This window comes from Botrytis porri, assembly GCF_014898465.1.
Source record: "Botrytis porri strain MUCL 3234 chromosome Unknown BPOR_009, whole genome shotgun sequence".
Classification (NCBI taxonomy): domain Eukaryota; kingdom Fungi; phylum Ascomycota; class Leotiomycetes; order Helotiales; family Sclerotiniaceae; genus Botrytis; species Botrytis porri.
Window position 1 is genome coordinate 1,577,034 of NW_024066083.1, and position 22,192 is coordinate 1,599,225.

Genomic DNA, 22,192 nt, shown 5'->3' on the forward strand with positions numbered 1-22,192 from the left:
GATTTCTATGGTATCCAAACATCCCTACCCCATATCGCCTCGAAACCACCATCGCTATCGCCATCCATATGATATCCAAAAATGCCTTCCAAAAAGACTCCATACTCGCCCGAAACGAAGAATGAACGCCCGACTGCCTCCCGCCTTTCACAAACGTGTCGTATGACATCTCCCAAGCGTCTACATCCTCATCATAACAACTCAACGAATATAAATATCGCCTCCCTCACCATCCGCCCACCTCCTCCATGCAATCTCATACGCCTCCTCCAAATCCCTCACCCACCTCCTCGTATCAAAAAGTGCACAGTCATATCGACTTTCATAGAGTAATCTCCTGAGATCTCCCAATCTTCCTCTGCCTACACCATACCCCGTGGTCGTATCATAGTAAAAGGTTCTTGCGAGTCTTATCGCAAATTCTTCATACTGTGCTTCATCCTTTGCGATGAGTTCCGAAGCGGCTCTTTCACCTTCTTCACTTCGAGGTAATGCACCTTTGAGAATTGATGCTGCCATGCGAGAGCACATCTTATATTTGTAGCGCGGTAAGGTGAGAAGAGGTGTACTCGACCAAAGAACGTCTGCTGCTGTTGTATGTGCATTACATTCTGGAGTATCGAGAAACAAATCGCAAACCCGTGCTCGGGAGATATGCAAATGTTTGGGTGCTACATCTGTAAACCAAATTCGGGAAGCCACACTTTCTCCTGCCCATTCCCGTGCCGTTGCTTTCAAATTACTTTCACCCAAGTCAGGGAAGCGCAAAAGCCAAAGAATAGCTTTTGGTACTTTGTCCAAAATCCTCAGCCAAGTGCGGAAAGTAGTGGGTTCAATCTGAAAACAATCAGCAGAAGCATTAGGAAGGAAAGACTAGAAACTGTTGAACGTACCTTGTAAAGTTGATTAAAATTCCCAAGAATGATAGCATCGTCAGACAAACTGGGAAAGAGTTCCTTTCTCATCTTCCATCGTGTTGTTTGTTCTTCTTCCCAGGATGCTTGCTGATCCCTTGGTTCTGATTGAGCATGATCACAGCAGAAGAAGGTATCTCTGCAGAATATAATGTTCTCCGAATAAACCCAACGACCATCATTGATAGACTGTTCATCCTCAACTTGATCCTCTAAGTCGATATTTCGTCTCCAGGGTCGTAACGTATCATGTGGGATAGCCGTTTCATCTGCCAGAAGATAATCGCACCACTCAGCCCCTAAAGTTCCAGCGAAGCCCATGAAGGACATCTGAATAGGAGCTGGACGTGCAGCGAATACTTCATTGCGAGCACCTCGAGTGTATCCGTTGAGATTCACAAGAATGTGAATATTGTCCTGAACGATTTGGTTCACTAAGCGATCGGCAGACCATGAACTGACATCGCGAAAAACTGGGGCCTCGCGTTCAATTTGTTGTCTATGAATGGAATTATCGCTAGCAGTCGTGGCATAGCAAAACGCTTTTGCCCGTGATGGATTGTGGAATCCAAAGACAGATTGCATCCTAGACTTTGATGAGCATGGTGGTGCAAAGAGGGGTCGGATAAGAAACTTACAAATGTGCTAATGGATGATTGTTAAAGTCAGAAGAAACATATCCAATATTGAGGTGAGATCTTGGAGGAGAAGGGGGAGGAAACACGGAGCCTTGCATCCAAGGAGATCGCAGCGTAGAGGCTGAAATTCTGAGAGCGTTTCGTTGAGAAATCTGCCGTATATCTTTCGCAGACAATGGGCAAGTGAATGTATGGAACGGTAACACGGTAGGTGCCGATGGTACCGAGAGGTTGCTTGGGAATTGAGGCCGCGGATAAAAAGTAGGAGAATATTCCCTTTTCTTGACATATCTGTCTTGATACCATCGATGAGTGGCACGTTTTGTGGCACGTTCAACCAAACGTACAATTCGAGCTCCTTCCCAGCGATGTCCGGCCCAGGCGCCAAGCGCAGTCTGAATACTTTCTCTCTTCTCCTGCGGCCATTCACCGCCGCAATCAGCGGCTTCGAGTTGTCGAAGAAAATGGTCAAATGCTTGGCCCTGCAAAGTTCCTCGACCCCAAATCGATCCTTCCTTCAATTGTTTGGCAACAATATCAACAACTCGTTTCATCAGTCCTCCCCCATGCTTATTCGGATTTGCTTCGGATATCATTCCATCATCGTCTACATGCCAACGATCTCGTTTACCACCATCAAGGATAACGCCCCCTCTTCCCTTCCAGTCACAGACTGAATTCAAAGCGTTGGAAAGACCGCAAACTGCTTCCGCGAAATCGGGACTTGCTTTTACCGCTCTTTTGTAGTACACAATCGCATCGCTAGTACGCCCTTGATCTTTGACAGCATTTGCTAGATTTGCTAAAGCAATGTCAAATGTCCCATCGCAATGCACTGCTTTCTCGTACATCTTAATCGCAGCTGGAAGCTGACCGATATCCTTGAGTAGACTTCCCAAATTGGTATAGAGGTGTGCATGTCTTGAATCCAAGAGCAACCCATAATTATAGTAAGCAAGTGCTAAAGCGACACCGCTACCAGCAACAACTCCAGGTATCGCAGTAGTATTTGCGGGGCCTCGAGATGGAATTGGTCGATGAGCTGCGGGTTGTTGCACGCTTGCCAGAAGAATACCAACATTATTAGCTGTTGATGGACTGGGTTGTAACGATAAAGATAAATAGTACAATGCGAGAATGTCCCCGACACCTGTAGGCATTCTTGAAATCCGCTGCGATGTATTATTGGACATAGCATCTTGGAAAATCTTGGCTAAGGACAACAGGGAATTACTGGTAGTTGATATCGCGGCCTTTTTGGCTAATCCTTCGGGAATATATCGAAGACCAGGGAGTTCACCATTTCTTGCAAATACCAGTGATTTTGACTCCAGTGCCTTTTCGGGGGGTAAGAGCAAGGGTGCTGAATTTGGCATTGAGGCAGGGTCGGTGCGCATTCCAGGAAAACAGTCAAGGGTTAGGCTAAGGATTATCCTGCGAATGAGTCCTTGAATTCCGCCAATTCCTTTCCCGGCACTTATGACGACGGCATCCTCAAAAGCTTTAGATGCCGCACTAACATCACCGAGAGCGTACAGCATATTACCTTTAGCATGTATGAGAGCCAGCAGTCGACCATTTTCAGCTCCAGGTATTGCGAATCCACTCGAACCAAATCCAGCCTTTTCAGAACTGTCTTCAACCCTTACACTCAAAGTTGAACGACGGTCCCTATCGTCGTAATCAACAACTGTATCAGAAGTTGTACTCGCGAAATCGTGAAACTCCCAATCAGTACTACTCGACGTCTCGCTGTAACGATCATGATGATCATCCGATTTAGGAATCCGTAAGGACCGCTCTACAAATTCAATGATAGAAACCGCCTCCTGACCGCGATGATCACCGCATAGAAGACCTATCAGATGTTCAACAGCCTCAAAATAATTAGGACGAAGGTTGACAGATTTTCGCCAGTTTGCCTCTGCTTCATCGCGTCTCTGTAGGCACAAAAGTGTTGCCGCCAAGTTTGAAATTGCTTCCACGTGCCTGATATTAAAGTTAGCTAGGGTGTCTTCTCAATGACGTCGTATAACATACTTTGGATCTATAACGATTATCTTCTCATACCAATCTCGCGCTCTATTGTAGTCCTCTAAACCATATGCAAGACACCCTCCCAATAACATGCCATCAACCCAAGTCCAGCGACTTTCTTCGCAAAGACTAGCAAGAAGATCCAGTGCTTCTTGAGCGTTAGATGTGGGAGATGCTATGCTGTGCTGCGACAGTTGAAAAGAGGGCACGTAATGGCCTGCTCCCATCACTTGGTTCATAGACCGCGAGTATCTACCATCCGATGGGTCCGTGAAGCCATAAGAATTGCGATGACTGAGACTTGGACGATGGCTTCTTAAAGGCGTACCATCTTGAGAAGGCCCTGGTGAGGAGAAAGTTGAGCTCGGCTGCCTTGGTGGCTTGGGGTATATAACACTTTTGGCATAGGGTTTAGAGCCATTAGATAATCGATTCTGTCGATTCTCCTTTTTCGTCTGATGCAAATAAGCTAACAGATCTACATAAATAGCATGCGCCCAGGAAAGTGTCTTTTCTTTAAATTGGGCATTTCCAGCCCTACTCAGTGGTTGGATCAGGGTACCCGAAGGATCAGAGAAAACTGCATTGCTGCTGCCACCAATTTGATACAGGTTATGTTGCATAGAATCATATGATTGCGAGTGATCATCCATCCGTGGAAATGATAAATCTCTGTGAAGTGGCGGATTAACGTTGTCGAATTCAGATTGCCGTAAAGGGTGAACCCCTCCAAAGTATTCCGATCCAAGCTTTACATGTTGAAAGTCATGACTTCCATATGTGTGGTCTCTATAAGCCGCTGGGCGGTAAGGAGTGTAACTTCCATCTGGCCAATACGGACCGTATAAACCTCCATCGTTTGATGCAGTAGGGCCAGGTCCAGGTTGGTAAGCCGGCTGTCGCGCAGTTGGAACGGAAAACCCAGTCGGTGAGAAATAAGAAGGGATCTGGTGCATAGGTGATACATGGCCCGGTGAACTATAAAAATTATTTTGAAGAGGGGTAAATGGTGTCCAATTCTGCGACGATAAATTATTTACTCGCTGATCAAGATTATTGAAAGTATTCGGCGAATTGAAATTCCATCCAGATCCTGCCATACCATTCGACCCATCTGAGTATGCTGAACCTCCCGAGGCATCAAGTACAACGTGCTTCAAAGCCGGTGCCTTGCTAGACCACTGCACAGGAGTTCCATCATACCCCGCGGCTAGTGTCCCATTTGGAGTTTTCCGCCTCAGCATGTGCTCTCCACCAAAATCTTGATCTGATATACTGCGACTGACCGCTAGAGGTCTTTGATATTCATTGCTATCGACTGGATACGGGCGATGGAGAGGGGAAAGTGTCGAGGAACTGAGATTTCTAGAATTTCGATATGGCAACGGCGCAGGTCGATCTGCTCTACCAGTCTGAGGAGGAGGAGGAGGAGGAGGTTCGAATGGAGGGATTCCGTATCCGGGAGTCGCGCCCAACTGCCGCGAAGGATAACGTCGAGCGATTTGAGGATTCATATTTCATTACTTGCAAGTTTAGTATTTGGAAAAATAACAAATGGGTATATATTGCAAAAAATTGGGTCATAAAATGAAGTAGATCGTTGATTCATTAAAACCAAGGTGTGCCAATGCCTGCACGAAGGAGGGGAATTGTTTCTCTTCTGCTCATTTCTGCTCGTCATATGCAGTAGCCCGAGGGCGTAGGTCGTCTTGACGTCGCGGCAATACCGGTGTTCTTTTTTGGAGCTTTTCCTCGAAGAATCGAAGTAGGGGAATGAGAATAGGAATGGGAATAGGAATAGGAATGGGAATGGGAATGGGAATGGGAATAGGAATAGGAATAGTAAAATTTATTGATGAGAAGCTCTAAGAGTCTTAGGGTCCTACCAAACGGTCGAAGTGGAGCATTCCTTGGGTGCGTAGTGGGTGGAAGTGGTGCAGTGGGTGCAGTGCGTAAAATGATGCGGATGCGTTGCAAGGCTTATCGTCACTAAAAAAACCTTTGTTTAAAAAATAAATACAGCTACAAGGGACTGCAGGAAGATGAACGGTGGGGAATAATACAATAGAGAAAGGTCGGTCGTGAAGCGATAGGCAAAGGTCAGGGCAGAAAAAGGTAAGGAAGGTAAAAGAAAGGTATAATGAGAATGATAATAAGAGCGGGATGAGGATTGATAAAGAATGGCTGATGATAAGTAGTTGGACAGTTGGACAGTTGGACAGTTGGGTAGTCTGTCTTCCCTCCCTAGTGAGAAAGAGAAAGAATGTTCCTTTGAGGGAAAGATCTATGATAATGAAATCATTTATTTTCTTTTGGGAGAGAGGGGGAGAAAGGAAGCGTTGTGATTTGAAGATGGTAAATTGAAGACTGAAGACTGAAACTTGAGAGTGAAGATTAAAGTTGTAAGAAGCAAGTTTCGGTTCGGTTGATGATACAAGGTAGTAGGTAGTAGGTAGTAGATAATAGATAGTAGATAGTAGATAGTAGATAGTAGATAGGTGTAGGTAGAGATGAAGAATGAAGAATTGTAATAGGGAAGGAGAGAGAGCGAAAGAGAGAGACACACATAGTAGAAAGAGAACGATTTGATTACCATACAAAAATAGATAGAGATAGAATTTTGTTTGCACACACACAACTTGGAGCCTATCCTCTGTGGGTAGGTACATATGTACGGATCATATCATCTACTCGATCGGTACAGATGTGTACCCAGATAATATCCAGACAAATATCCAGATAAATATCCAGATAATTAAACCTTGATTGTTGAAAATCTCGAATGCTTCTTTCTGTCAAAAGATGTATGTATGTATGGTGTAGAGGGTACTACTAGTATGTCACTACGACCTACATATTACCATATCACCATATCAATCATCATATATACCCATTACACGGATAATAAGAGAAAAAAAACAGACAGGCATCCAAATCGTATTAAACTTATTAACTCGGATCCAATCCTGCAGGAAATGGGAAAAGAAGGCAGAGCACAGATAAAGAACAAGGTTTAATTTCAAGGAATTGATCCAATCATTCTCAAGAGAACAAGGCCATGATGGCTGAAGCCTCTCAGCTACTTTTGGGTACCACAAGTTCACTACGAGAAAACCCCTTCATGTCTTTCTTCGTGCGTCAGCAGGAGTCAGCGTAACATACGAACGAATCTTCAGCCCAGTACGAAATATCTAGGTAGTGACATAGAATTCAAATCAAGAAATGTGATAGAGAAACAAAAACATTGAAATGAAAGCTTTGATATCAAAATCCAAGAGGTAGAATTGATTTACTCTTATGAATTCGAATTCTCTTACAATGGTTACATCTAACATCTCTACCACAATTTCAATAAAATAAAATTGCATCTACTCGGTCAAAATCAAAACAATGGCCACCTCGGCGCCATAGATTGCCATTTCACCCCCTCCACCCATCATCGACCATTTCATGCACTATCCCTGTTGTGATCATCGCTGCGCAAACCAATGAGATGATATTATGGCCCAATGGGCATCGGTACACCGAAGTGTATAACTACTATCTGTCAAGATGAGTGAGTATGCAGTCACAAACATGAGGCGAACTTTCGAATAGCCGGACAAATTAATTCATACGTGAATCAAAATTTCATGAGCCATTACAACCAATTCGGGAAGAAGGATATGCTGTGGTGACTAGCCGGACAATTGCTTTCTTGGTTTCGAAAGCTTGCTGAAACCACGAATCGAACCATCCAATAAAGGGGAGGAGATTATCGACTCGAGGCCTTGACAAGTATTGCCGGTATCGTCGTTAGGGGGGTGTGAAGATGATATGCTGAGGCGTTTGACAGATACTGCCAGCTAGTGCCAGTATCGACGCATCCCTATCGAGGATATATATTCTCGACTACTTTCTTGGCACCCTCTTGGGCATTCTCATATATTGGGACATTCACATCAATTCACGCGTAAGTTAACTGTAAATCGAGGAATCACCACGTATGAGATAGCAGATTGGTTTGTTGAATCATTGACATTGCTCCCCCAGCCTATTGTGAAGTATGTAGTCCGTGAAACATTGCGATTAATGAAGTAAATTTTGATTTATTCCTCAGGGACTAATTTACTAGGTTAGCAAAAGAATGGAGAAACAATTCCTCTGAAAATACTTACTCTCGATCTCTCCAGACTCGATATCGTCGCTAACATCCTTTGGACTTCTTCCATCAACTTGGCAACCAACGGAGTAAGCAGTACCCAAGATCTCCTTGACGGTACCCTTCAACTCCTTTGCGAGAGACTTGAATCTCATAGTTCTGGCGATCTCGATAACCTCATCAAGAGCGATTGACTTGCTGTGCTTGATGTTCTTCTCCTTCTTGCGGTCACGGGGAGGCTCCTTGAGGGCCTTGATGACAAGGGAGGAGGCGGATGGGACAACGGAAACAGCGGCTTGACGGTTTTGGATGGTGAGTCTGACGGTGACTCTCAATCCTTTCTGCACAACACATGTTCATCAGTTCTCGCTCCCGATTGCTATTCACTTCTGCGGATTGTGCATACCCAGTCTCCAGTGGCCTTTGCGATATCTTCTCCGACCTTCTTTGGTGACAAACCAAGAGGACCGATCTTGGGAGCCAATGCTGAGGAAGCACCGACTTCACCACCAGTGGCTCTCAGGTGGCTAGTAAACTATCGTTAGCATGGGTCCAGTTGTGAGATGACATGTCGAAGTTCGCAATTCGCATATTGATCGTGGTAAGGGATTTTTATGTATTTTCCTCGTGTAGGTAACATACATGATCTTGATCTCATTGGGGTCCAACTTTGGAGCTAAATGGAACTTGTTAGTTACAATGAATTATCGTATCGATGATATGTAGTGGGCTCTTACGCATGGTGACTGTGGAATGGAATCGGTTTGGTGGGAATGGTGTCGACGATTGATTCTGTTGAGATCAAAAATCATAATCTGTAGAAATTCTTCAAATTGGTATGTGTGGAAAACTTTCGGTTAACTAAGCTAGTCCGGTTTCAGGCAAGGTTAGCGGTGTTGATTCAGATGTATCCGTGCCTAGCATATAAGGACATAAAACTACAAGGATACATCGACTACAAACCGCGGGGTTCATGGCCAGGTGTAAGGCTGAGTACCCAGATATGTTATGCTTGAGTTACCTACTAGAAAATGAATATTACAATTATGTTAATAACAAAGTATCACCCCAATCAGAAATCACAACTAAACCATTATTTAGATGATCTTATAGCTATTATTGTATACCTAATCAACATCGCAATCAAGTCAACGAAATTCTTGAATCAAATCTCATCGCGAAACTGCGCCACCAACGCTCCAAATGCCCCCCAGTTCTTTTTGGTAGAAATACTCGTCATCAATTCGTTCCACTTACAGCCAACCTGTAAAAGAAGAAAGAGGTGTTAGTTTTGTGCACTTTAGAATACAAATTAGAGTGGAATAACTTACTTCATGAGATGATCCATGAAAGTTTGTAAAGAGACGTCGTCCGTAAAGATCGTTTGTGCTGTTTGAGCTCCCACTCCGCCATATGCACCCGTCGTATGCGTAGTAGATGGATTCAGTTTTGATAACAAGAAACGTGCTTGAGAACCACCAGCATCACAAACAATGAAACGTGGCAAAGGGAATCGGTCGGTAATCAAGTCCTACTTGAGTCAGTATACTGTGTATTCAAAATCATGTGACTAATAGCACTCACTCTGGCATCCTCTTTTGGTTGTTCTAGAAGTGATGCAAAATTCTCATATCCTTCTTGATCCTGATAGCCTGCTTTCCTCCATTCTGCGACGGTCTCTCCGTGGAATATCAGGATGTGGAAGAAAGTATCCAAAAGAAGAATATGAGTTGGTTGAATGGAGGTAGAATCCAGTAGTACAGGCTGGCTACCATCTTGGTCGAATGTGTACGAGTCCAAAGTGGGCTGTATCATGATCAAGGAGTTACTGACATCCTCGTGGTTGAGTACATGTCTATAGAATGCAGTCTCATCAGGTGAGTTATTGAACACTTGCAAAAACTGACTTCTCCTGAGATGAAACATGAATTGGGGGTAAAGCGTAAAGTTCTTCTCAAGTCTGAAAGAAGATGGGTCATCCTTTCGATAATCGGCGAATCGCGAACACAGACGGATAAGCATTCTATCTACCCATCGTAAAACGTCTGGTCCATCATCAACTTCAGCTTTGAATACAGCAATTCTAGACATCAAGACGGCGGCAGCTTCTTGGTCGAAAGACTGAGCGATTGCGGGATCTCCAGCTGGTCCACTCAAGTTGCGAGAGATTGTTGTTACACGGAGGTGGAATTGGCCTGAGGAATGCTGATAGTAGGTAAGGAATTGCATCATTCCCTTTGCTTGGGCTTGGTGTTGAGCAGGACCAGCTTGGCCAGCAATTTCAAAGTATATTCCGTAGCTAGAGTTGGGGTCAATACCGCACATCTTCCATGAACAAGTATTGCCAATACCGCACTCTGTTTCTCCTACAGAAGTCGATCTCTTGTTCAAAGAAACCGCATGACCGATCAACCCAGTGACCTTCAATTCTTTGGTAGTCAAAACTTCTAAAGAAGCATTGAAGCCCATCAGTAGATTATCATCACCATCCTTCTCGAAGACACGGACGAATGATTGTTTGAACATAGATGATGTGAAACTATCTGTCAAGATCATATGTCCACCAGTCGAGTTTGAGAGGCCCTTCATCTCGAGAAGACCGACTTGATCTAAACATCCAGCAAATATGTCTATTATGTGGCCGTTATGTGCTGTTCTCTTGGCCAGGTTGTCATAGAACTGTGTGCGTTAGAACCGACCATGAAAATGAATCGGGAAACATACCTTGAGGGCCTTTTTATAATATTTGATATTATCTCTGTCGATATCATGATGAGATCTGATTGGCTCCCTCAGTTCAGGACCAACCACTAAACCTGGACCCTCGGTAGCAGGTCCTCCCGCGAATAGCATAATTCGACCACCAGCATTCTGGAATGAAGTCTCTAACAGTCCAACTGCTACGCTCAAAGCCACACCGGTACATCTTAGGTTTCTTCTGTCATTTGCGACGGGCCAAGGATCCTTTTGTAATTGTTCGAGAGCTTTCGTGAGCTGGAACTCGCATTGTTGAACTGGTAGCAGGAATCGAGCGGCGGGTCCCATTGGCGGCATTGGTTTACCAGGTTGCGGTTGTTGCATTCCAGGCCTCAATCCAGCCGCCGAAAGTCCAAGCATCTCCTGAATTTGCTTGGCAGTGTAGTCCTTGCTACCTCTAAACACATATGATTTAGGACATTCTGTGTAGCCGATTTCGTGTACTTGCGCCTAGATTCGGAGGGTTAATATAGAGCAGCGAAGTTGGGGGTGCGAAAATATTCATACCATGGTTCCAAATGTAACCAAGCCAACCAATGCATTTTCCGGCAGAAGACTCAAGCTCATCACAAGAGATTCCTTGAGCGCAGATAGACTGTCCTCCTCTTGACAAGTGTCCACGACATATAGAAAAATGGGAGGACTTGGAGCTGGCCGTGAAAGTCTGTACTCTATCGTGGTATTTGCAGGGTGAAGTTCGGGAGGAATTTGGTTGGGATTGATATCTTTATAATGAGGTGGGAGAGGATTTCGAGATAAGCAGAATGGGCAGATCCAAAGACGTGCTCTGACATCCACTTGACTATTGACAATGAGCTCAATTCTGAATTGTACTTCCAGTGCAAGACTTACCAGAAGGGGTTCAGCACTGATCTACAGGGCTGCTTGCAGATAACTGGCTCAAATTGTAAGAGTGGTGTATCCGGCTTCTCTTTAAGAGGAGTATAGAGTGCGCCGATAGGGACAACAAGCCTCGAGGCTTCCTATAATGTATAAGCTCTTATACCCCGCGGGGTGAAATATGTTTGACGAACCATGCGAGAACTTGGGAAAACGTTCCAACTGAGTCGAACTCCATCACGATCCTCCACTTCACTCCATTGCTCCTTCAAAGCTTCAATATCCATCGTGCGCAACCCTTGAAGCTGGATATTATGTATTCGATAATCGACTGGTAGGAATGTGGGACGAACGAGAGCGGTCTGGGACAAAGTAGCAAAAACCCAGATGCTATGCGATCTCCAATCAGTAGAAAATCAGGAAGTAAACTGAATCAGAAGACTCTGCTTTTGCTTCAGGAGAATGTATTTTGAGGTTTTGTTGTAGGTATCGAGGCCTCGCGGGAGATAATGCCAGGTAGTTGTTGACTTACCTAATCACGGTCCTTTCACAGGAAATAGCCGAATGACAGGTAGCCTCGCCGGGAATGTACCAGACAGATTTCATTCATCACTGACTCCTATGAGATGATAATGCATATAGGTATGTGTATTTTTATACTAATCTCGAAAATTCTTGAATCGACTGATTTTGGGAAGAAATACGTTTCCTCATGGATAACATTTTGAGTCACATTCTCCTTCTGAAGAACAAAACATAACATTTCATTTCCATGCTCATACTTCAGGAAACTCGGGCAGGCAGGAAGGCCTGTACCAAAAAATATCTCTTGTACATCAAGAAGGGCGGTATTGTTGTTCTACAGAAGAATGCAAGTCATTCAACTCTGACCCAGGTATCGATCTACTAAAGTCTTAAGGTTATAGTAGAAATTCATATTTGTGTGAGCAAGGAGCGTGCATTACGTTAGATTCCTAGGTTACACAAAACCGGTGCAGTTTTATTCGACACATATCGCTAAGATAGCTGGAGGCTTCAAGGTGCAATTCAGGTATTATCATTATCAGTTACAGTATTAACTTCTGTAAATGAATTGAGCGGTTAATGGTGGACACATCTCTGAAAATTAATACAAATATCATGCCTCCACATCTCTCAAGCTTTAGATCACATCTATCGTTACATGTTCGATCCTATAAAGCCAGATACACCTATGCCGAGCCACACATTAGTTCTTCTTTCCGCCAATTGGGAGACCTTCTCCGAGATCTTCAAAACCCGAGAGGCCCGGGAGATCTTTTGAAGAACCTGGGAGACCTTCGAGACCTTCCGAGAAACCTTCTGAGGGATCTAAGAACTCTGAGAAATCAGGCAAATCCAAACGCTTGAAAAGATCTTCATGCTCCTCGTTATGCAACGTAAATTCAAAAGATCTTCTGGCCTTAGATTTACTGGCAAGTTCCTTCTTTGCAATCTCGAACTGCTCATCTACTTCCTTCCCGAGCGCCTTGATCTTCGGTTGGTGGGGGGTTGTGACCTTTTTCTGGCAAGTATTGTATAAACCGTCTACATTCTTTTGTAGTTTCTCAAGTTCCGACGCAAAGTAAGTTGCATATCGGGAATTTTTGATCATACTTTTCTATTTAGATTTGTCAGCACTGCATTCTAATAATCATCATAATCCACTGTCCGACAGAGCTGTCGTAGTAGAGAAAAAGAAAGTAAATCGTGGAAGTGTTTGGAGAAACTTACACGTTCTTTAAGAGCTTTCGAAAGTTCTAAAAATTCGGGAGTAAGGTCTTCCAAAGCAGCTTGAACATTTGCACTTTCATTCTCACTCATAGGTCCCGATTGGCTCGCAGCCTTTTCGGCCGACTGAACTGAACTGTAGCAAGTCTTAAATTGCCTATAGAGTTGGACGGATTCCCAGACTCCGCCCTTGTACTTTTGGCACATTTCTGTGACTTTGTGACCCTCAACAACGACATTTTGTATCTTTTGACTGACATATTGAGTTCTAGATTCAAGGGGGGCAGAGAAATCACGCTGGTTGATTGAGATGGCACTCGAGCTTGGGGTAGGACTCGCAAGTGCAAGAGGTGCCAACAGCAGAGCGGAAATGTATGAAAGGTGCATCTTGTTTGTTATGGGGGGTACGTTGTAGATGGAGGATTGCCGTGTGATGGAAAAGTGTCCAAGGAAGGTACTTACAGGAGAACAAGTCATGGATATAAATACCTATAGAAACAGCCAAGCCGCTTAGCTGGGCATGACATCTACGGTGAGACTTTAATCATGGTCGAGCATCCAGATATCATAGATAGCATACGAGTACATCTTCCATGAGCAGTGGTAGCAGCCAGTACATGTTTTCGTACGCATCTAGATTTCATTGGATCGAGAAGCTAGTGATCTGCCTTACCAAGAACCGAATAGAAGGAGCGAGTCTACCTCATTGAACAAGAATTGCGTAAGATTGAAGTTTATTGGAGAGATATATCAAAGTATGTATCGTCAGTGTTATCCAACTCTTGATGATATTCTTGATGTTGATGTCCAAGTAAGTAAACAATGTCCCCACATGCCAAGAGACCCAATCGCACTATTACTCGAAATCAACCGATGACCTAGGCCGCTGCAAACTCAAAACGTACCGATCCTGCCGGTAGTCACTATTTGGGCATCTTTAGGATGGTGCCGTTCTCAGGAACAGATACTAGGGTCATCTCAAGTTCTTGTTCTACGCTAATCGACAATCTAGCATTATAGCTGGCAACTAAATTCCTCACAGAAGAATGATGCGTCATACAGTTTTGGATCTTCCAAAAGATATCTGGGCAACAGTTTTCCTCACTCATCGGTTGCCATGCATCTCAAAATGTAACATTGGCAATAAAGACATGAATAATTGAAATCAATTTCCCATAGCGCTCACAAAATTCACAAATGCCTTCTGACCCTCTTCGATGATCACCGCTGGATCCTGAAATTGTTTCACGCCCGCAAAGTTTGGAGCTTGGGCATTCATCGGCAGAATCTGGGTGACGTTTGATATCAATGGGATTGCATTTGGATCATAAGTCTCAAATAAAGGAGAAGCCGACGTTCCAGTGCCTCGAGGCAAAGATGCTGTTCCTGTCGCAGATGCGCCATTGATGGTCATTCGTTGATCTTGCTGAACCACAACAAATTGTGTATCCTGGGCTTCATTATCTGCTTGGATTTGATGTGTCATATAGCGAATGCTTTTGTTTGATCTATCCCGGGCATCGACAATCTGGGTGACAACAATGATGATAATGTTCTGGAAATTAAGTTAATTCCCGTACTTTTGGCTTACGCTTGAAAGGAAGAAATACCTGCTGCGAGTTCAAACTCTTGAAGTGATTTCTCCTAATGTTGTCCCTGGCGATTTGTGTTCGATCAATGATGATAAGTCGTTCTTGAACAAGCTTGGTAAGTTGAATCTCGCGATTTCGAGAGATTTCCGTTAATTGCTCCTCTTCTGTCTTTGTGATAATGATCACATTATTTGAGTTCGCCTTCGATTGCTGTCTCGAGTTTCTAGGAGCATGTACCAAGCCTCTCGCAATATTCTTATCAGTCTCCGGGACTTGGTGAGGATATGGGCCTGAGTTATGTTAGCAATGGGAATCATACGATCAGCGTATTCAAATGTGTCCAGTGCTGCTCAAACAGTTGGACATCGTTTTATTCCCGAATTTAATCAAATCATTCATCTCCTCCAAAAATGTTTCAACCGCTTCGAATGTCCACCTTGTTTCTAGAAATTTATTTTCTTGCAGATATTAATTCGTTTCCAAACATTGACAACCGAAACACAATCATCTCGTCCGGGGCACTGGATCACCTAGATGAAGTATAGACTAGCACTCACTTGCGATGATTAAGGTAGCGAGGCTCAAGAACAATGATGCCACCAGAGTCAGACGCATGATTTATATTATCAGGAGAGAATGTGATTAGAGATTGATATTTCTTGAAAAGTAGGGCAGCCGCTGGGGCGCTCAACGAAAGAACGATAAAAGTATATGGGGGAAGAAAACGAATACTGGTGAATGAGTGACGAACTTTACAATGTGAACAGGACTGCTGTCATGGTGGGAGAGTCAGCGACTATTATACTACAATTTTCCCCTTCGTGATAAACCGCATTCAGAGCAGAACAAAATACTCCTAGCACGATGTCAGACGGAATCGGATACATTGAGGCTTGTTGCACTTCTTGGGATATTAGACTCCATTGATAATCTTGATGTGATTAAAAATACCTTGGCCAAATTTTGTGATACTCATTGAACGGATGTGGATACATCCGGAAGGCTCCCAGTAAGTGAAGACAGAGCTAAGAGCATTTGACAGCTGAAACCGCATGATGACACCATGTTAAGAACATGAGGAGATGATAGAAGCGTTCATCAAAAGAGGTTTTCGGGACATAATTGGATCAATCAACGAAAGTCCTGAGAGTATCGACTTCCTAGTGTAGTCAAATTAACATGGGATGCTTGGACCCCCTAGTCGTTGTGAGATCAGACAAAACGAAGCTTGTTTGATCACAGTATAAATGTGAGATATAGTCTTATAAGCATAAAAGGTGCTATGCATAATACAATACGATAAGGAAGTTAAGTTTGGAATTGTGAGGGTATATTCCAAGTAGACTAGACGAAGATCAAACGCGTGGTCAGCACGTAATTGAGAAATGTATAGGCACATCTCATGGCTGTAAACTATTGCACCGGCCAGTGGAATACCAAAGACAGAGAACACTTGCTCAATCATGATCTTACAACAGAATATCAAGAGGACTATGCACCAGGAAATATCTACTGTGTTCGTGAACGATGGCAGTTGGAATCTGTCTGATATAGTGCTGTGCAGTAGATCCAAAATCAGGAATACCAGATATCGTATTTCTTCAACTGTGAAGATAAATGATCGCGTCGCGACTTTACCTGACGAGTGGTCAAGAGAGCCATACATGAAGAGAAATCCGTAGACTCTCGAGAATCTCGTCAGTCCAAAATAAGTCGCCTTGCGTAGAGAATCCAACCTAGCCTTTTCTTTTCAATTCTTCAACTCACTGTACTCTCACTGCCTTTCAAATGTATGATAGCAAATCTTACTTTCAAACAAATCTAAGTTCCCTGGCAGCTTCCATTGATGAGAGGGAAAAGGATGAATGCTGGCGATAGCTGTTGAAAATTTATTAAAAAATCAGTTTCTGGCAAGGTGCGAAAAGCTTCCGGTGAGCCTCTTTGTCAAAAGCATAATGTTCCAACTTGAACACAATTTGATTCATGACAGGATGGTAAGAAGACAGATGCACCCCCGAAAGTCATCCATAACCAACCTGATAAAAAGAACATACATTACCAGCCGCCGTTGATGATAATTATTTATCCATTTCCCTTATCGACAGCAAGAGTTTTGCCTCCTCCAATAACATGTTAACGATAGTCCCAAAATGCTCTGGTGCATCAAGCCTAGCACACGCACGTGATAAGTTCTAGGAGCTTTGACCTTTTCGCCTAAAAAAAAATCCCAAAATTTCACCTCCAGAATTTTTATTGCATCCAATTGACTCGTCGCCCAAGAATCTCGAATCGTCCGACAAGTTTGTTTTCGGCCTCAATTACACTTTTTTCTGCACTTTCAATTCCCAAACTTTAAAGCAGAAATGGCATACACACCAAGAGGAAGTGCTCGTGGCGGCGACCGTGGAGGACGTGGAGGATTCGGCGGGGGAAGAGGTGGTGATCGTGGTGGTCGCGGAGGCTTTGGAGGAAGAGGTGGTGGTAGAGGTTCGTATTTTGACAATTCCAATGCGATTTGAATCTTAATAGCTCAATGCGCATGCGCCAATGTTTTGATTGAATTCCGCTGACTTAGTAAAAAGGTGGTGGAGACCGTGGAGGACGTGGAGGTGGTCGTGGTGGTGGAAGAGGAGCTCCCCGTGGAGGACGTGGTGCTCCAAGAGGCCGTGGAGGTGCTGGTGCCAGAGGTGGTGCCAAGACCATTGTCGTAAGTATTTGGAGTCTGACTGAACGTCAATTGAGTACTAACATTTTTTTCAGGAGCCCCATCGTCATGAAGGAATCTTCGTCGCTCGTGGCAAGGAAGATATGTTGGTCACCAAGAACCTTAGCCCAGGTGAATCTGTATACGGTGAGAAGCGAATCAGTGTCGAGGGCGCCGGCCCAGCCAACGAAGATGGTACTCCAAGCACCACCAAGACCGAATACCGTGTCTGGAATCCTTTCAGAAGTAAGATTGCAGCAGGTGTTCTCGGTGGTATGGATGAGATTTTCATCAAGCCAGGTGCTAAGGTCCTTTACCTTGGTTCCGCCTCTGGAACTTCAGTTTCCCACGTTGCCGATATCGTTGGACCCACAGGAACTGTTTTCGCAGTCGAATTCTCTCACAGATCTGGCCGTGATCTTATCAACATGGCTACCCACCGCACAAACGTCATCCCAATCATCGAGGACGCTCGTCACCCACTTAAGTACAGAATGCTGGTCTCTATGGTCGACGTTATCTTCGCCGATGTCGCACAACCTGATCAAGCCCGTATTGTTGGATTGAACGCACATTTGTTCTTGAAGGTTGGTGGTGGTATTTTGGTTTCCATCAAGGCATCTTGTATCGACTCCACAGCCGCACCAGAAGCTGTTTTCGCTAGAGAAGTACAAAAATTGAGAGAGGAGAGAATTAAGCCTTTGGAGCAATTGACTCTAGGTAAGCTTTTCCCTATGTCAACCCACTTGTTTTTGTATAACTAACCATAATCTACTATAGAACCTTTCGAGAGAGACCATTGCATGGTTTCCGGACGTTACGTCCGATCCTTGTAAAACCTCATCTATTTCCTCATCTATTTACCACCATACTACCCGCGCATCAAGTCGCCCTTCAGCATAAACTCAATAGAAGTTTATTTCTTCGAAGAAATTCGAATGACTCTGAATACACGCTTCTTTGGCATGCCTCATCACAAATTACTACGGATTCTCTCTTGTTAGGTTATGGAAGGTTGTCGTTTTTCTCGTTTTAGTACTTTTTTCTATTAGGTGTACATTCAGGTCCTGGCGTACAGGTCTTCATTATTCATCGCATTACTCAGTAGCTTGTCGGAGAATGAGAATAAGAGGAGAAAATAAGAAAGTAAAAATTGTCCAAGAATTTTAGTCTAGTTTATGAGTTCAATTGATGTCATGTTTGAATCTGTAATGTGGTATCATATTTCTTCTAATTCTATTTTGTTCGCTAGATCAGAATGGAATGGCAACTGGGTATAAATTTCCATCTCTCAAAATCAGTGGTCTTCCACCTCCTTGTTGCTCGCTTCATATCTACGCGCTGGCTTGCACTCTCTCCCGAGGTATCATATTCCCTATACTAGTAGTACCCGCAGTGTTCGAACTCAGTCGTTGACCTGGATCTTAGCGGGTTGCAGGCGTTGTACCCTTTCTTGATAATCCCCAACGCTCAAGCTTTAATGCCTGGATTTGTCTGACTCTTCGATGCCGAAGTACTTGATACTAGACCGACATTGTCAAGCGCGAAGCCTTCCGACCTTCTAACTCCCAGCCTCAAATATTCATTTACCGATCCTCCCCACGCCTACCACACACCAATAAGCCAACTCCCTCTTTTCCCTCCCATCTCTATCCCCTAATCCCCCCAATTTTCCAGCCCCATCTCCATCACCAGCCGCATCTGCCTCCCATTCCACTCTCACAAAAACTGCGATTTCGCACACATCGGCGTCCTCTTCCACTCTTTCCTTTTGCACTTCTTCTTCCAATCTCCTCTGTTGCTCTAACCCGGGCAATTTCGTCTTAAGTTTCCCGGGTGTGACTTCGACGACTACGCTTGTCCAATTGCGACCTTTGTCCCAGGGCTTTCCGTGCGCTTCGTTGCTGAGATCAATGCTCGCCATGCTGCCGTGGGTAGCGGTTGAATGTTTCCGATCATGGGCGGAGGCCGAGGAATCTTGTAGGGCTTCATCCCACATATCTGTGTTGGCGCCGACTTCAAATTGGGGACAAAGGAGGATAACTTTGGAGGCGTGCCGATCGGTTGTGAGACCTTTTGTTGCAAGGGATATTTTGACGGGTTCAAATAGGGGATTTTTGAAAGTTAGGAGGAATTGAGTTGGCTTGAGGGGGATGAGGGTTATTTGGGCGGGAGTCGGACTGGGGGTGGGTTGAAGAGGGGAGAGGCTGATAGATGGTATGTAGGAGAGAGCGACCAGGCGGATACGGAAGCGTGTGGTTGGGACTTTGGATTCAGGTTTGGACAGAATGTGACGGCAGGTACGGCAACGTTTGGAACGTTTGGTGCGAAGCAGGCAAGGAACTGGGCGAAGAGAGTCGAGGAATCGGGTTGAAGGTGATGTCTGATTTGTCCTTTGCTCGGTTGCAATTGTACCTTCCCAGCCTTCTCTAAGAAGTTGTGAGACGGCCACAGACTCGGCTTCAGGATCGTAGACTTGGAGTCCTTCGGTTGAATCACACGCTTCTCGCATGCTTGCAGTTTTAGATTTCGTTTTTCGGTCACCAAAACTTCCACTTGTGTAGAGGCCCATTATTCGAGTTAATGCTCCAGGGGACCCATATCCATAATCATTGGTAAATCCTAGCGCACTACTTGGATTTGAGTCTGCCAATTGGCCCTGGTAAAATGATCTTAGGTTCGCATATTGACTTTCTATATCAAGTTTCTCGTTTGGGTCTACATGTTTTTCTATGACCTCGTCCGCCTCTTCCAGGATCGTTTCTGTAGCCAAAGATGTCCGTCTTTCATCTCTATCTCGACGACGTTCTTTTGCACTTATCAGTGGATCACCACCATTCTTTATCTTGGACAATTGTGAGTATACGGAGTTTGGCTTTTCGAATCGTATGCCAATTTCGGTCGAACTCCACATACAGTATGCGCAGTGAAGAATGTAGGGTGCTGCTGGAGATGGCGAAGCAGTGGGTATTTCGGGAATTGGCGCCTCACTGACTGAGAGAGGTGATATACATATTGGGCATTGGAAACAGGATCTTGTGCATCTAAGTGATTGGTAGTACCACATTAGGATCTAGGCCTTTCTTTCAAGGAGTTGACACCGAAACGATAAATCGTAAGGTCATGTTTACTAACCTGTTACCTTCGCTCTTCACTGTACTACTCGGTACCTCGAATAAACAGCTCGGACAATACCAAGTCACAATTTCATCTAATACACATCTCGAGCATCGAATTTGGTGACAATCCTCACAATATAGAAGATGTTCCAGTGGATATAAGCTATAGTTCGCGCGTGGAGCTCTTGGATCAAACGTGCGTTCTTCTTCGTGAGTTGGAGAATCCGGGGGTGTAGAAGAATTTGCTAGAATGGATGTATCAGAACAAGGACACTGAAAATAAGTATATGGCCTAAACGTCGACATGATTGAGTCTCAGTAATGGGATTTCCAAGTATCAATAGGTGGGATTTTTGGAGAGGGGGGATGAATAATATTGGACAGGGGTATATGGAACGATAGTTAATCCGAGCGGAGCTTAATTCTGAGCTAATGACCAATCAAGGAAAGCTTGGAAGTACACCAGTAGAATTTGCCTACTCCGTAGTAGGTACTACCAACTTTTTGCAACTTGGGCAATAATCGTACTATAAGAATAAAACTCATGCTCATACTCATACCCAAGCGTACTAGTTGAATGGGACAGGTTCTCTCATAACTCATTGTCGCCATATTACCATTTTCTATACCTGCTTCTTTTCACAAGAATGTTGTTACTATCACTCTTCATCACACTTCATCACACACATTCTCACGTGATCATGCAACCCTCTGATGCCCGTACCTGCTTTTAGCGTTCGTGATACATAGCTAGTACCTATCTAATAATAATCTTCTTCAAGCGGGCGGCTGCTCTAGGCTCCATCTCCATTCTGGGTGGGCATTGATGGGTGTTGATCCATCCTTTCCTGCCATTCCAATTTGCTTGTTTATATCGAATCATCCGAGTTATGCTCTTATCTAGAGTAGAGTTTACCCAGGACCTAATTAATGCCTTGACGAACCCACCTAGGTTGGGCGAAGAGGAAAAAAAAGCAAACTTCTCAAACAACACCTGCGAGGGACCACCAGTGGACCTAGTATTTTTCTTGATTTTATTCAGCCTGTGTATCGAAATGTATCGAAATGTATCAATCCCACCTCAACTTCCCATCTAACGGACGATAATAAAGGACAATGAAGGTTACCACATCCTTGCACGGCCACTAATAAGAAGGTTCTCGTCAACAAATCAAGCTCCAGCCATACGATTGAACATCCAAAGCGAAATAAACAATAACATAACCGTGCGGGAAAATACAACTAACGATAAACAAACTTTGGTGCCATAATGCAAACAATATCATTGTGAGATTGGAACAGGAACTCATTCGATTTGTATATCATTTCTGTCCTCAACCTCAGACAGAACCGTGGATCTACGTCAATTGACAGTTGATACTTGATATCGAACCATAAGCTCCCTCTGTGAAGAGGCAACCGACAGCTTTCTGCGAGATTTCATCTTCGTCTTATCACTCGGGTTGCCCTATCAACTGACAGCACATTTCAGCGCCCAATTGCCTGGGAGGAATTCTTACAAAGTCACATTCTGCCATTCCTCGTGGGTGAACGAACATTGGCGCAAATCAATAATATCACAACAGCCTTCATGCACGCCAACACTAGGACCTGCTTCGATGGTTTACTACAATCTACGACTGCCATTTGAGTCGCCGCATGTTAGAGTTGGGAATTGGTCTTAATCAAGGTGCGCACCTA

At 44.2% G+C, this 22,192-nt stretch overlaps 6 protein-coding genes across 6 annotated transcripts; 1 reads left to right on the forward strand and 5 right to left on the reverse strand.

Moving 5' to 3' along the window:
- Positions 1-201: 201 nt before the first annotated feature.
- EAF01_007278 (uncharacterized protein) lies at positions 202-5,103 on the reverse strand (the record flags this gene model as incomplete). Its single annotated transcript, XM_038915533.1, has 4 exons — positions 202-837; positions 894-1,500; positions 1,553-3,541; positions 3,593-5,103. The coding sequence occupies 4 exons, from the start codon at positions 5,101-5,103 to the stop codon at positions 202-204; spliced, it is 4,743 nt and encodes a 1,580-aa protein (XP_038769171.1).
- A 2,574-nt stretch (positions 5,104-7,677) lies between these two features.
- Positions 7,678-11,614, reverse strand: EAF01_007279 (uncharacterized protein; the record flags this gene model as incomplete). The annotated part of the gene is made up of 12 exons (XM_038915534.1): positions 7,678-7,691; positions 7,747-8,071; positions 8,137-8,257; positions 8,373-8,406; positions 8,468-8,522; positions 8,988-8,994; positions 9,062-9,261; positions 9,315-10,409; positions 10,455-10,937; positions 10,995-11,289; positions 11,340-11,470; positions 11,522-11,614. The coding sequence occupies 12 exons, from the start codon at positions 11,612-11,614 to the stop codon at positions 7,678-7,680; spliced, it is 2,853 nt and encodes a 950-aa protein (XP_038769172.1).
- Positions 11,615-12,555: 941 nt separating this feature from the next.
- Positions 12,556-13,463, reverse strand: EAF01_007280 (uncharacterized protein; the record flags this gene model as incomplete). Its single annotated transcript, XM_038915535.1, has 2 exons — positions 12,556-12,966; positions 13,080-13,463. 2 exons carry the CDS (start codon positions 13,461-13,463, stop codon positions 12,556-12,558), a joined length of 795 nt encoding a protein of 264 aa, XP_038769173.1.
- A 778-nt stretch (positions 13,464-14,241) lies between these two features.
- On the reverse strand, positions 14,242-15,283 carry EAF01_007281 (uncharacterized protein; the record flags this gene model as incomplete). Its single annotated transcript, XM_038915536.1, has 3 exons — positions 14,242-14,631; positions 14,687-14,958; positions 15,226-15,283. 3 exons carry the CDS (start codon positions 15,281-15,283, stop codon positions 14,242-14,244), a joined length of 720 nt encoding a protein of 239 aa, XP_038769174.1.
- Positions 15,284-17,031: 1,748 nt separating this feature from the next.
- Positions 17,032-18,208, forward strand: EAF01_007282 (uncharacterized protein; the record flags this gene model as incomplete). Its single annotated transcript, XM_038915537.1, has 4 exons — positions 17,032-17,155; positions 17,251-17,375; positions 17,429-18,092; positions 18,153-18,208. The coding sequence occupies 4 exons, from the start codon at positions 17,032-17,034 to the stop codon at positions 18,206-18,208; spliced, it is 969 nt and encodes a 322-aa protein (XP_038769175.1).
- Positions 18,209-18,954: 746 nt separating this feature from the next.
- On the reverse strand, positions 18,955-20,910 carry EAF01_007283 (uncharacterized protein; the record flags this gene model as incomplete). The annotated part of the gene is made up of 2 exons (XM_038915538.1): positions 20,508-20,910; positions 18,955-20,416 (listed from the first exon to the last, which is right to left on the reverse strand). Exons 1-2 carry the CDS (start codon positions 20,795-20,797, stop codon positions 18,955-18,957), a joined length of 1,752 nt encoding a protein of 583 aa, XP_038769176.1. The 5' UTR covers positions 20,798-20,910.
- Positions 20,911-22,192: the final 1,282 nt, after the last annotated feature.